The sequence below is a fragment of the Cyphomyrmex costatus genome, unplaced genomic scaffold (genome assembly GCF_001594065.2).
Source record: "Cyphomyrmex costatus isolate MS0001 unplaced genomic scaffold, Ccosl1.0 scaffold535, whole genome shotgun sequence".
Lineage (NCBI taxonomy): Eukaryota > Metazoa > Arthropoda > Insecta > Hymenoptera > Formicidae > Cyphomyrmex > Cyphomyrmex costatus.
In genome coordinates, this window is record NW_017279570.1 from 33,306 (window position 1) to 48,244 (window position 14,939).

Below are 14,939 nucleotides of genomic sequence, written 5' to 3' on the forward strand. Positions count from 1 at the left end.
ATAAATATACTACTTTATTTATTCCCTATTGGTGCTACCTAAGTATTTTTTGTTAAGAATTTTAAAGCATTAATTGTATTATTTGTATTTAAATTTAATTTTTATTAAAGTTTCTTAATCTTGTAATATTTTTATAAATTTTATATATTCTTAATAAATTAATTTTTATATTTTCAATATATTTATAATACTTACTTAATTGTTGTTTTCATTTTATGAAAGACATATTGCAACGTTTTTTTTACATAAATGTTTTTATAGAAAATATTTAATAATGTTAATATAAGTTAAATAATAATAAAAATAAAAATTGTAATTTATTCTACTTTAATTTTTACGAATTTATTAATTTTTACAATTTATAAATTTAAAGAAATTTGCGGGAATGGATGATAAATGTCGGACCAATCACAAACCGGGGAGAAGGTGGCCAGACTCTTATTAGAGGGTCACTAATTAGAGGGTCTCTAACGCAAAGTCGTAAACTAGCATTTCCAGTGCTGGCACTTAGCAGTAAATGGAATCCTATCTTATTAAAGTTCTTGGTATCGATCATGAAACTTTTTCCCTAGGATGAAAAGTGAAAAGTGAAAATTTTTACCATTGAAGTTAATGGAGAAATTTTTCACTTTTCACTTTTCATCCTAGGGATAAAGTTTCATGATCGATACCCTTATTAGATTTGGTGTTGAATATATCGAAATTCGATATTGAAGCATTTCAAATCGATACTGTTAAACATCGGTAGCACAAGTATCGATCAAAATATCGAAATATTGGACTTAAGAATATCGATATTCGAAATATCGATGCTGTATCGCCCATCCCTATGTGGATTAATCATTTGTTGTTTCAGTGAATCGCTAAAGAACTCAAAATGTCTATCCGACCGGTCTATCGACCCAAAATCGTGAAAAAAAGAACGAAGAAATTTATTAGGCATCAGAGTGATAGATATAATAAACTCAAGGTAGGTATCTTTTGTTTTGCCCTTTTTAATCGCGTGAGCATGTTTGTAAAATTAGGTTATGTTGCTTACACTTTGTATATTATAGCATTAATTTCTGCATTTAATTGAGCACTATTTAAAACATTTTAGATACAAAAACAAACTTTAACTTAACGTTTTTTGACTATTATATCTTGTTTATTATCTAATCTGCGTTTTATTCCTTTTTATATCTGAAGAGAGCTTAATCACAAAGTCGAAACATATTACATTGTATACTTTAACGACTTATTATTTTTATTATTATTAAATTGATTACAATGTGTAAGATGTGGTTTGATTGTGTTGTTCTTTGACTCTTATATGCTCTTTATATTATATAATTGTATCTAAGACATTTTACTTATTTATGCATGTTAATTACTTAGGGTGCAGTCACGTGGAGTCAGAAATAACGGAACATTGATAGAAAAGAAATAGAACAATCCTATCTTTTTTTTATCAATGTTCCGTACTGTTCCGTTCCGTTATTTCTGACTCCATGTGACTGCACTCTTAAACTTTTATTCTTCGAGAGAAATTGATCTTTCGGATTAAGGGATGCTGGAGTGTCCTGTTTTACCCAAAATTTTTGGAGACTTCGCATTTTTAATTGCCTTTATGGATCGAAAATTCCTTCTCCATAATTAAAGTATCGACTATAACATAGTCCGCTTCATTCATTTTAATATGAAAAACGAAAAAAAATTAAAAACTTACAGTTTTATTCTCGGCTTCTGCAGTCAACTCGCCACATATATGTGCTGCATATAATAATTTCAGGCTTGCACGTTAAAAAACGGTATCAATCGGACAACAGGAATCCTCAAGGAACAATACTATGCTTGGAGAAACGAGCTAGGTGCTTTAGTATAAGAGCACGAAGTCTCCAAAAATTTCGTTGCTACGAGTGAAATTGATATGAAATTGACCACATAACTTTACATTCAAAAGATATATAGGATATAGTAGAACAAGAAATGTACATAACGTTTTACTTAATGGCTTATTTAATATACGTAATGTTTTACTTAATGTATGTAAATACTTTCATGATGTATGTAATATTTTAATTGGAATTAAAATATTACATACATCATGAAAATGTCCTGTTTTATCGACATCAATTAAGTTCGACCGTCTCTCCAGCATCGCCTTAACAAATAATTTTAAAGTTATACAATTTATGTCATATGCATTTTGCAGCGCAACTGGCGTAAACCGAAAGGTATTGATAATAGAGTTCGCAGGCGTTTTAAGGGCCAGTACTTAATGCCTAGCATTGGTTATGGTACTAGCAAGAAAACACGTCATATGCTACCAACTGGTTTCCGAAAGGTCCTTGTACATAATGTGAAGGTAAATATCACTTTAAAAAAAACTTAAAAATCAATTAATTGAGATCTTATGTATAAAATGATGCCTCAGTTAATTACTGAAGAACTTTTCTACTTGGTGACACAAATTGACACAAATGTTTCATTGAATGTCAAGAAAGTTGGAATAATGCTTGTGTCAGCTTGTATTATTAAATGGAGAGCATTCAAAATTTAAAATCAGTTTTCTTTTTTATAATTCATCATTAATTGTCTTTTCTTATTTATCTTATTTATTTATAATATAGGATAAATATGAATGTACCTATATTTCTAAACATTTAAATTTTTAATTATTACAATTCAAAATTTGTATTTAACCTTTGATCATGCAAACATAATAATGTACATTAAATTTAAAGACGTCTGTTGAAATTATTCAATTCTAAGTATAAAGAAATTCGGTCTAAATTGAGTAGTAATAAAATGTTTTCATAAAATAAATTTCAAGTTCACAATGTTAGTACAATATAAAAATAAAAATATATAAACAATATAATGTAAAAAATAATATAATAATATCGATCTAAATATAAACGTTTCGAAACTCACAAGTCTTTCAGCGATTCTTGAAGACGTTACAAAGTCATAGAGATGAATAATCTTATGGTCTAAGCGACATAGTATGGTACAATTGTTTCAAAGAATTTATTTTCTTGTTTTTATGTGAATTGTTTCTAAAGTGAGAAATTCATTGTCGTCAATTTGATATAAAAGTAGTTAAGAGGTAAAAACAGGATAAGTTATTCAAATGTAAATTGTCAATTATTGTCCATTTTTGTATATTGTTTTGTATTTCCTTTTAAATCATTAAATGGCACTAATATAGACAATATCTATTGAAAAAGCGTCAAACAAATAAATAAACATCGTTTCCGATGCTTTAAGAGTCCGTCTGTCATCATTGTAACACTTGCGCTCAACAGTATAAGACAAATATGTAAAGATGCTCCAGTTTTCACACATTTTATTATAAGTAAGAAATTCAATTTTAATCATCAAATAAATAATTAATTGATGTAATCAAACCAAAAATGGACAATAGGCAATAATTGACAATTTATGTTTAAATAACTTATCCTGTTTTTACCTCTTGACTACTTTTTTTTTAGACCGTAAATTTATTCATTTCTATGACTTTGGAACATTTTCAAGAATCGCTAAAGAAGGGCCTGTGAGTTCCGTTTATATTTAGGTCGATATTATTATATTATTTTTTATATTATATTCTTTATATATTTTTATTTTTATGCTGTACTAACATTGTGAACTCGAAATTTATTTTATGAAAACATCTTATTACTGCTCGATTTAAACCGAATTTTTTTATACTTTGCATTACAAAAAACGAACGAAATTTAATTATTCAATTCTATTGATGTACATAATATGATGTATATATTAAGAAAAATAATCAAAATTTTAAAAAATTGTTTAACCCTTTGAAGCATACATTTTTCTTTACACGGAAAACGCCTGAAATTTGTTACTCGGAGGTTTTTGGGGTCACAGATTATGAATCTGAATTCCATTTTCAGAAATTCAAAATGGCGGATCCAATATGGCCGACGATTTTCTAAAAATTGCACAATTTCGCTTGAAATGTATTACTCGGGGGTTTTTGAAGTCGCTCATTACGAATCTAAATTCCGTTTTGAGAAATTCAAAATGGCGGATCCAATATGGCCGACGATTTTATAAAAATTGCACAATTTTGTTTGAAATGTGTTGAAATGTCAAGTATGATATTTCACGAAAAATCCAGACATTTTTATAAAAATCGTCCGCCATATTTGATCCGCTATTCTGCATTTCTGAAAACGGACTTCAGATTCGTAATCAGCGATCCCAAAAACCCCCGAGTAACAAATTTCAAGCAAAATTGTGCAATTTTTAGAAAATCGTCGGCCATATTGGATCCGCCATTTTGAATTTCTGAAAACGGACTTCAGATTCGTAATCAGCAACCCAAAAAATCCTTATACCTAAAAGTAACATTTTATTATTTGAAATAGCTAATAATGATTTTTTTTTGTTATATGTGGTTCTTTTTGCGTTCCTTTGTTTATAACAATGCCTTATTGCTAAAATTATATACATTAGGTCATTTCTTTTGTTTATCCAAGGTCTTGGTACCATGAATTAAAAAGATTTATCATTTTCTATAAAAAAATAACTCTTGTACATTCGAAAATGTACGAAACAATATGTGGTCAGTACTACTGACCACCGTGCTGCTAAGGGTTAATATGAATTAGTTATTAAAATGCACTTGAATTTAAAAAACTTGTTTAAACATGGTTCAATAAAATCAGTTCTGAAGGCGTTTTGCATACACAAATTAGAATTATTACTATATGTATAAAACAAATATGTTATCTAAACCTTCTGCACAGTTGTATATTCTATTTATGCATCTCTTGACAAAAACTGATTCTTTACAGGAACTTGAAGTCTTAATGATGCAAAATCGTAAATTCTGTGCAGAAATTGCACATGCTGTTAGCAGTAAGAAAAGGAAACTCATTGTCGAACGTGCTCAACAACTTTCGATACGTGTAACAAATGCCAGTGCACGCTTACGTTCAGAAGAGAATGAGTAAGCATTACTTTTCGTGTATTTTGGCAATAAAATATTAAAAACACATATCTCTTGTGTCTAATTTTTTATCATCTCTTAGTAATATCTTCAATTATTCTATGTGAATGTTCTCGGAATGTACAAGAATATCAGAATTTTTACTCGCACATTGTATACAAAAATAAGTTTTATCATTGCAAAATTTCTTCTAGCGAATATTACTATCATTGATTAACTTACTAATTAATTATTAATTAATCGCGAATAGTTACACATGAGTCTATTTTGTAACTAACGATTGTAACTGCTTAACTTTAACATTATAGTGTCTGGGTATGGATAACCTGTTTAAGCAGTAATGATTAACGAAAAAAAATTCTCTTCAATGAGTTCAATAATCTTTATATTTCTTACGAAGTTATTAATTTCTACATGTTTCCATTATTTTATATTTTTAATCTACATTATCCTGAAAAATTAGTTTTACATATCCTGGCGTTCCTTCGAGCGGTACCGCACAGAAGGGACAGATCGCGATATAGCCGTTTGTGCCATGTGGAATGGCTACTTTTTCCCAATATCTACAAAAGAAAAGAACAAACGATAAATAAGGAAAATGGGGAAAGATATTCATCTTTCAAGTTATATGTATTCACATATAATTTGAAAAAATATAATATCTATAACTTATTTTCAAAAGTGCGAGCTTTATTAACGACTGGCACGTATTACTAACTTGACAGTTTTCTCTGTAGCCATGTGTCCACAGGGACTAAATGCATAAGTGGGCGGTCCACAATCTACATAAAAGGCAGGCTCTATTCCCATAGACAGTTTTACTACCGCCCCTGCGACAAGGCACATGGGACATCTTCTCGTAACTTTATCCTTTTCCTGACCCCAATCATGATGCCCTTGTACATGACCGCATTTAAGGTAAACATATGGCTGCTGCTGCGTCGAATCCGAAGCTGCTTTACGTGGTATAACTAATGTGTTTAAGCCCACAGGGCATTGCGGCCTGCCGGCATTTATAGCATCAACTAATTCCTCTAGATCTTGTTTCGTCTGAGAAAAAAATGTGCAATTAGCCAATATAAATTATACGATATAATATATGATTTTATAAATTTTTCTAAAGACGATGTAAATTACCGGAGACTTTGCGAGACCTTCGGCTGACCGCCAAAGCAAAGTAGCGCCACAGAGGTCGATCAGAGTACCATCTTGCAGAATATTACTCTCATCTTCTACAACATTGCCTTTCTGTTGAGCGCTCCTACTTTCTCTAAGCGAGAAAACTCCGCCGCCTACACTAACTTCTCGCCAGAAACCACATTGCGCCTCGCCACCACAGAACTGACCTCGTGGATGCATAATCAGGACCCCATTCGTCGTAAGTCCATCAATCTCACGATTCTCTTGCCATTTAGTTGCCTTTTCCTTTGTAAGAATACTTTATTAAGTTTCTTTTACCAAAAATGCAAAAATGTATCAAGTTGCCCAGTTAATCGTAGATTGCGAGTCTCACCCCTAAAAAGATGTTTCTTGAACTATCAAAGCCTGCAGCATAGATTCTAGCAATTCTAGGATCCGATCGGTCTGCCAGAATCCGACAAGCAAATCTGCTGATAGTGCTTTGAGCGACACGTCCTTCGTTAGTGGGACCGCCATCACCACTGCCCGCACATGTATCCATCACTACGAAATCGATAGGTGATTCGGATGAACGACCGATCTACGAACATATAATTTAAATTGGTACATTGCTGCGCACAACTCCATATAAGGTCTGTCCCAAAAGTTTCTAGCCGGTATTCATAGTCAGTTCTTATTTCAAGACTGTCTTAAGTAATGTCTTAAGTAATGTCTTAAGATGCTAAAGCGGCCCTCTGATTGGTTCGTAACTCTTCAAGACTGAACTTAAGACGGTCTTGAATATAAGAATTGACTATGAATACCGGCTTAAGAAATCTAAGGCTGCGTTCCGTTTCAGGCATATGCGCGCATTTTATATAGTGAGCGTCACGTATACTATAGGAGAATGCGCGCATATGCGTGAAACGGAACGCAGCCTAACTCGAGCCTTAATGCGTGTCCAAGTATAATGGGCCTTCTACAATAAGCCGTAAGTCACAAATCATAAGTCATAAGCTAGAAATGGACCAATCACAGTCGTCAATTTTTAGTTTCTTACTTCCGATTTATGACTTATGACTTATTGTAGAAGGCCCATATAATACAACGCCTGTGAAAAATTTTGGGCGAGTAGTTCGCGACGAACTGTTTTGACGAACGGATCTTTTCAGTGAACTAGTTCGTATTAACTAGTTCACTAAAAAGAACGGTTTTTCCCATCTCTAATTATATAACTAAAGCTATCTATTGAAATAATGGAATTACTTTCTATGAAACTTTATTTCTAATTCTGTAGAGTTACATTTTTCTACGTTATATTATTCATTTGCAGTGGTATAAAAAATGAGAGTATATTTTTGATATTTATCAAGAAAAATAATATTGTCAAGTACTAAAAGTTTTGATGGAGATCACTTCTCCTACATATAAAAAGAAGTTCATTAGAGATATTTTTTTAAATTGTGTACGATTGCTATAAAGATATTACTTTAGTAATATATATTTGGAATAATTAATAAATAAAATTACAAAAACCTTATAAAAAATTGAATTTTTTAAATAAAATTTAGAAACTTTTGTAACAGAGTATGTATGTATAGTGAACATATATTGTATATTGAGTAATAAACTGTAGTTTTTAAAATAGAATATTTCGGACTTACCTGAAACATATCCATTTTTTCATCTTCCGTGTATTCGACAATAACAGCCTGTGTTCTGGAAAGTGTGTACGAAATCGAGTGCTGCTTCGTATTGAGAATGGCTTGCGAACTATGGGGCGTTTTAACAATGTAATGCTTGCTACGCTTAACACCATTTGGCACGGGTCTTTTGTATAATACGAATTTACTTCTCCTCCTTCCTCTATCACCAGGTGGAAGGTAACCATTGTACCTGTGAAAGTTATCAGAAAGATTCATTAGTCATTAACCTTCTGTTTTCTTTTACATTATCTGTTTCATTTGTTGGAAATTCTTACCCAAGTATAACTAGTTCACCGTATTTCACTAATTGTTTGGGCTTTTCATGATGATAACTGTGAGATCGGTGTGGATTGCCATGTGAATGGCTGTGACTGTGTATATTGCGTGGACTGTGTGGTGCACCGACTGTCTCACCTTCTTCCACGAGCAATGGGCTCTCACTACTACCGCCGTCGGATCTAATGTAAAATACATGGTATAATGAACTGTTCGTATGTATACATAGAATGTTCCACTACTATTTTTCTTTAAGAGTCTCCGATGGATCTGGCACGATCTCTTTCTTCTAACAAAACTTCATTAAGATATGTTTTGATATCTGACTGCAAATACTTCTCAATATTAAATTTCGATAATTAAGCATTAAATTAGATTTCTATCAAATTAAAATTAATTCAGAAATAAATTCTATCTCTTATTTGCAATTTTGCAAACTTAACCCCACGACATTTAATAACTTCGTAAATATCAGAATTTCGTTTATTAAAGTAATTACTATAATTTATTTTTATTTTGACTTTTAAGGGTGCAGTCACATGGAGTCAAAAATAACGGAACGGAACAGTAACGGAACATTAATAGAAAATAGATAGAACAATCTTATCTCTTTTCTATCAATGTTCCGTTCTCATTCCGTTCCGCTATTTCTTTCGGGACGCACCCTAATACTTATGACAGAAAATAATGGTAGTGGCATATCATCCTATGTAGAATAATGAATGACAAACAACTAAGATATATATTTGTTAATTTTTTGTAAAACAACCGATTTATAGAAGAATCATAATTATGTAAGTACTATAAATCTTATTTATATTAAATTCGTAAAGATGAGAATTCTCATTTCATTAAGATTTTTGCAGGAAAAAAATAAATCCTCGTAGAAACAATGCAGTCATAATAGCCCTAGTTAGGAGATCATGAGAGTAAAATGGAGGATGAACATATGTGTTGTGTTAAAATTGTACAAATTATTCTCATTCCCTGAATGTTTCACTAATCTTGCATAATGATAGCTTCCACCAAGGAAAAGGAAATTTTATTGGAGATTAAAATGGGACTAATATGTTAATAACTATGAAAACGTTGAAAAGAAGGATGTCTGTAACTGGAAATACTTTCTGATTCCAAAAGCAAAAAAATATCAGATATACGTAGAATTGTGTACAGCACAAAGTTTAAGTATTTTATATCGAGCGAGAAGACTTAATGTTGTTAATATATAATCGCACTAATTGTAAGATCAGTTAATTCGTCAAACGAACAAATGTGGCACGCTTTCTTCCATATTTTGCATTGTTTATTAGAGATAACAACGAAGCAATTTGAATAAATTTGAAGTCAATTTGTAAGTAAAGGAAGCTCTCGATACATCACCTTGTACAGGCGATCCGTCTCTTTAACATTCTCTATAAAGTAATTGTTTGCACAAAAGCGTGCTTTATTTTCTTTTTACATAAATGTTACGGCACGCTACGTGCTTTTTTTTACAAACGTTTTATAAGAAAATCCAAATTACATCTGAATACAAGCCGTACGTGATAGAGAAGATAGATGGTTTTGTGGCTTACATTACGTAATGTGTAAACCGTAGGCTTACTTACCGCGAAGGGTATGGAATGCGTTTAGTTACTGGCATCCTCCTTTCAGTGGGATTTATAGATTACTACTTCCACATGGTACTTGAAAGGGTAAGGAGACGGGCAGTCTTAAGGGTCTTCACGCGGTTGCAGACAAATCTGAGCAATTGCATTTGCACGTGGCAAGCTGCGAATTGGTAATTATGATCTGCAATGAGAAACATTCAATATAAAGATCATAATTAACTGACTTTTTCTATCTGTTCGCAGGGTGAGTTGCCGATGTAACTTTTGCGTAATCAAATTTTCCGTATCGGTGAAAGTGCGCATGTAGTCGTTCGTCTTTGCCTCGTAATGGCTATTGTTAACAAAGAAGACATTTTGCTTTCAATTCTCTTAGCTCTTGAGTGATATACTGTCATTCCTATCATTTTAATACCAGATATGCTTCGGCACAAATAGATGTGGTCTAGAAATTAAATTAATGTGTATCAAAAATTCATTGATTCTATTGTTTTGAATTTGTCTGATGTTTATTTCTAAATAAATTTTTTATGACAATATATGAATTGTGTACGAGTATTCCTACCGAATCATCCTCAAATTTTCTCTCTAGGCACCTCCACATAGATGGGCTATTACGACCGCTATTACAATAATTCAGTTTTAAACGTATTATGTTTTTATATACATATTATGAAAATGCTACGCAATATAAATATGTATTATAAAAATACTAGCATATAGGCTTTATTTAAAATAAGGTTCAGTAAGTAGTAATTTATGAAATTAAAAATTTCAAGCTTTTCACACAATTATTTACTAGCATACTGCTAAAAATATACATAAAAACCCCATACAGTAACTTTCTTCGACAAATTTAAGCCACATTAATTTGAATAATCACAAAACACTAAGGCCGGTATTCATAGTCAGTTCTTATATTTAAGACCGTCTTAAGTTCAGTCTTGAAGGTTACGAACCAATCAGAGGGCCGCTTTAGCATCTTAAGACATTACTTAAGACAGTCTTTAAATAAGAACCGACTATGAATACCGGCCTAACTCTTTAGAAATTCCATTTTTTAGAAATTCTAAATCCGGAAATAGTCATCTGGCATGATTTTTATACCTTAAGGAGGTTCTATCGTTAGGGCAAGGTGACTAGAAAAATATGAAAAAATATAAATATTGTTCTTTAAAAGTAGCTAAAGCCCTAGGTAAAGTTTTTAGGTAGGGTTGCCGACTTTAAACTCAGGAAAAACGCTTTTGAAAAGTCTGATTAATACACATATTTTATGGGGGATATGAAAAATTCATTAGTTATAAAGATATATCTTTTCAGAATGTGTCAAGAAGTAAATAACAAACTGATATATTGAAAGTGTAGGATCTCGTTTATCATTTAAAGCAAAAAAAATAATACGTTGCCGAAGAAGTGAATGAGATATTTAATAAAGAAGTTGTAAAAAGTGTATAGGTTATAACGCTTCTGCTGTCGCGAGCTCACGCGCATGCGCTTCAAAACCTTCTAGGTTACTACTCTCTTCAACCAAGCCTTGTATTTTTTACTTAATAAATAATATACATTGTGTACACTTCAAATTAATAAATTTAACAGTCATCTTAAATAAAATTATAATTTTAGAAATAAGATTTATGAGTGTTAAAAGCAGTTTTTTCCACACTTTTCCGTAGTCTTCATTTGACGTCGGAATACCGATAGAGCCTTCTTAACAATGAAAAAATAAAATTCAGGATGCGGTCGAGTTGCCACTACGAATGCTTTGAAGCGTTTCTTGATTGGTCAATTTGTAAAATTCCTTCTTTTGATTGGTCAATCAAACGCTTCAAAGCATTTGTAGTGGCAACTCGACCGCACCCTCAATCACAGTAATTTTTTTTCAAAAAATATTGAGTAGATATGTATACATAATGATAAAAAATACTAATAAATTAGAACAATTAATATGATGTATGTAATTAATAATAATGACTTTTAATCGAGATACGCAAAAATTATCTCAGTATCCCAATTTTATAACTGACGAATAAAAGGAAGAGAGAGAGAGAGAGAGAGAGAGAGAGAGAGAGAGAGAGAGAGAGAGAGAGAGAGAGACAGAAAATAAGAATTTCATCCTATCAGAAATCATGGACTATGGAATACACACTGTTTAGTTCACAGTATATGATTTCTGATAGATTGAAATTCTTATTCTGTTCTCTGTTCCTTTTATTCTGCGCAGTCCTAAGACACAATTAAAAAGCACAGGCAATAAAAAGAGGGAATAACTTTCAACCTATCAAAAACTGTATATTCTAGTATACATTTTAATGACAGTGGCATTGTCAATAAGAGTTACTGAATCAGGAACAAAATTAAAACGACTATTCTTAGATTAATTAATTCCGGTAATTATTTTGTCATGGGTCTTTTCTGAATTTTTTTATTTTTTTTCTCGCAACCTTAATAAAAATCTTTTGCAAGAAAGAAAAACATCTAAATTCGGAAAAGACCCTATTGTAAATAATTACCTTAATTTTTATATTAACACAACATTACAAAATTTGAAATAATAACAATTTTACGAAAATTCTTCATTTTTCCATGCGTTATTCTATTTTACGGCTGGTTTGACAAAGTTTCAGAGATTAAGGTCACGCGCTGCAAGCGTTATAAGTTTCAGTTTCAACAATAGCAAATAATTAATACCTGCGTGCGAGTCGTTACAAAGAATATAAGAGTGTCAGCAGATATTCAAATTTCAAACTACGATCAAAACATGCTTATCGCGCACAGGATAAATATACATCTTTCGCAACAATTTGAACAATGCCGTACTAAGTTACATCGTTGACGATGGTCTAAATAGATTTATATATATATTTCGTCCCATTCGTGCGATCAAGAATAAAGCTATTATCCGCGCTATTTATCTATTACTTTCAAGATTTCCTCTCAATTCTTTCACTTATTAGATGACGAGATCGGTACAAAGAGAAAAAATATCTTAATTTCAAAGAAATATTTCTTTGCTCATATTAAAAAAAATTATGGTAATTATACAGAATAACTGCCTCACCTCAAAAATCGATCAAATTAGGCTTATTCGACGCGTTTTTGCATGAAACGAAAGAATCTGGCAGAAAAAAGTGTCGCTCTGCCCTACAAACCGAGATATTTAGCGTTAAAGTTGACGATTATGGAGGTTAGAAAATCTGTAATACCGACTACATGTAGTGCTACGACTGCTGCGAGTATGCCTTCTTCATGCTCTCTGATGTCGTGCGCATGCGCTCGGTTACCTTTCGGCCCAACAGAGTGCACGAAATTTGAAATAAACACTGCAAAACAAATGATGTGCAATAAGTATACTATTGTTATCAGACACGAAATCGCAGGATGTTGGGCCTGCTTCAATTTGGGCATCTATCGTTTGATTACGAAAAATTAATCAATTTCCTTATTAAGCCTGGTGTCTTAGCAAATACAATTAAGTGCAGTAATTGTGATAATGATATCAATCTGTGTAAAGAAACATTAACATACAGATGTAGAAAACGATATTTTGTAAAAAATGAACATAAGAAAAAAGTAGCAAAGCAGTGCAATTTTTACCGAAGTGGTAGAACTGGTACTTGGTTCTACAATAGTAATCTTGACGTGGGTACAATATGCAGACTTATTGCATGTTTTTTAATGTTGCAACACCCACGTCAAGATCGCACTCAGGTCGAAACTGGCATCACATCGCCGACCACAATTGTTGACTGGTTCAATTTTTGCCGAGAGGTAATTATATTTTACTTATATTTTCTGCATCATTGTATTAGTATACAAATCTAAAATATATAGTTATTTATAAAATAATATTAAAATATAATTTTTTTTTTACAGGTCTGTGTGTTTTGGGCTGAAAAACAGCCAAAAGCTTAGTGGCCCAGGATGCACAGTCGAAATCGATGAAGCAAAAATTGGAAAACGAAAATATAACCGTGGTCGGCTCGTGAATGGTCAGTGGATTTTCGGGGGATACGAGCAAGGCTCGAAAAAGGTATTCGTCGTACCAGTGGAGGATCGGACAGAAACAACGCTCCTGGCAATAATTAAGGAGTGAATATTGCCAGGAACGACGATTGTATCAGACTATTGGAAATCATATAATTGTTTAAACAATAAGGGCTTCCAACATCTGACAGTCAATCACTCTTACAACTTCGTCGATCCTAACACTGGTGAGATATGTTTAAAAATATTAATATGTCTTATAATAAGCGAAATGTATATATATCTCAAATTTTTCATTTGTAATTGATAATATGAATGTTTCGCTATAATTTATGTTGTAACAATATATTATTTAAATGTACAGGGGCGCACACTCAGCATATAGAGCGCATTTGGAGAGAAGTTTGGAAATATTCCAAGATATGGGAGACGAGAGGAACATTTCGTTGGATATTTGTCCGAATTTCTTTTCAAACGCGCCTATGACTATGCTGAGCGCATCGAGACCTTCTTCCATATAATTGCTGAAATGTATCCTCCGATGTCAACATCCATTGACAAGCCAGTAGCGGTCGACAATGAAGAACCAAGTACCAGTACAGACAATTAAATGTTTATATAATATATTGTATTGTTACAAAATATCGTTTTCTACATCTGTACGTTAATGTTTCTTTACACAGATTGATATCATTATCACAGTTACTGCACTTAATTGTATTTGCTAAGACTGCCGGAAAAGAAAGTGAGGTTGCTCGCGCAATATTATTCTTTGTTAATATTATTTATGACATTAAATTATATTTTTATTATTATATATATTTGAAACAAGGTTGTTCTATATGAATTTCAAGTTTCCACGCAAAGTAACTCCTAATCCATCTCTCCCTCCCTCCCTGCTGAGGGGCGCACGACTTCTACGATTGTACTGTCGGGACAGACCTCTGTCTATCTCTCCCTCCCCCCCTGCTGAGGGACGCACGACTTCTACGATTGTACTGTCGGGGGTGTTCCATTCGTTATATAACGATATAAGTCTATTATTTTATATTTTACACACACACACACACACACACACACACACCCACGCACGCACGCACGCACGCACGCACGCACGCACGCACGCACGCACGCACGCACGCACGCACGCACGCACACACGGGTGCAAGGAGGTGGCCTACTATCATAGCAACAGTACAATCGTAGAAGTCGTGTGCCCCTGTGCAGGGGGGGGAGGGAAGGTTACTTCGCGTGGAAAGTTTAACGTTTCTGAACAGGGAAAGG

General features: G+C 32.6%; 2 protein-coding genes across 3 annotated transcripts in view; one reads left to right on the forward strand and one right to left on the reverse strand.

The window, feature by feature from the left end:
* Nucleotides 1-826: 826 nt before the first annotated feature.
* LOC108778969 (60S ribosomal protein L32) lies at nt 827-5,011 on the forward strand. The gene is made up of 3 exons (XM_018546300.1): nt 827-970; nt 2,195-2,347; nt 4,809-5,011. Exons 1-3 carry the CDS (start codon nt 878-880, stop codon nt 4,965-4,967), a joined length of 405 nt encoding a protein of 134 aa, XP_018401802.1. The 5' UTR covers nt 827-877; the 3' UTR covers nt 4,968-5,011.
* Nucleotides 5,012-5,384: 373 nt separating this feature from the next.
* The window catches only part of Pli (E3 ubiquitin-protein ligase pellino), a 15,112-nt gene continuing 5,557 nt past the window's right edge, over nt 5,385-14,939 (reverse strand). The window contains exons 2-8 of one of the 2 annotated variants that reach the window (XM_018546301.1): nt 9,672-9,855; nt 8,064-8,246; nt 7,747-7,978; nt 6,477-6,683; nt 6,101-6,388; nt 5,682-6,013; nt 5,385-5,526 (exon numbers count right to left, since the gene is read on the reverse strand). In XM_018546301.1, the coding sequence (XP_018401803.1) occupies nt 5,400-5,526; nt 5,682-6,013; nt 6,101-6,388; nt 6,477-6,683; nt 7,747-7,978; nt 8,064-8,246; nt 9,672-9,706 (1,404 nt within the window). In that variant the 5' untranslated portion in view covers nt 9,707-9,855 and the 3' untranslated portion in view covers nt 5,385-5,399. The remainder of the gene's footprint in view (nt 5,527-5,681; nt 6,014-6,100; nt 6,389-6,476; nt 6,684-7,746; nt 7,979-8,063; nt 8,247-9,671; nt 9,856-14,939) is intronic. The other variant, XM_018546302.1, reaches the window with a different exon arrangement.

What these genes read in the sequence shown, in the direction of transcription:
- LOC108778969 (XM_018546300.1), top strand. Translation starts at nt 878, where the DNA reads ATGTCTATCCGACCGGTCTATCGACCCAAAATCGTGAAAAAAAGAACG. An exon ending in ATAGATATAATAAACTCAAG is followed by an intron (nt 971 to 2,194) that starts GTAGGTATCTTT and finishes TGCATTTTGCAG; the next exon opens with CGCAACTGGCGTAAACCGAA. An exon ending in TCCTTGTACATAATGTGAAG is followed by an intron (nt 2,348 to 4,808) that starts GTAAATATCACT and finishes GATTCTTTACAG; the next exon opens with GAACTTGAAGTCTTAATGAT.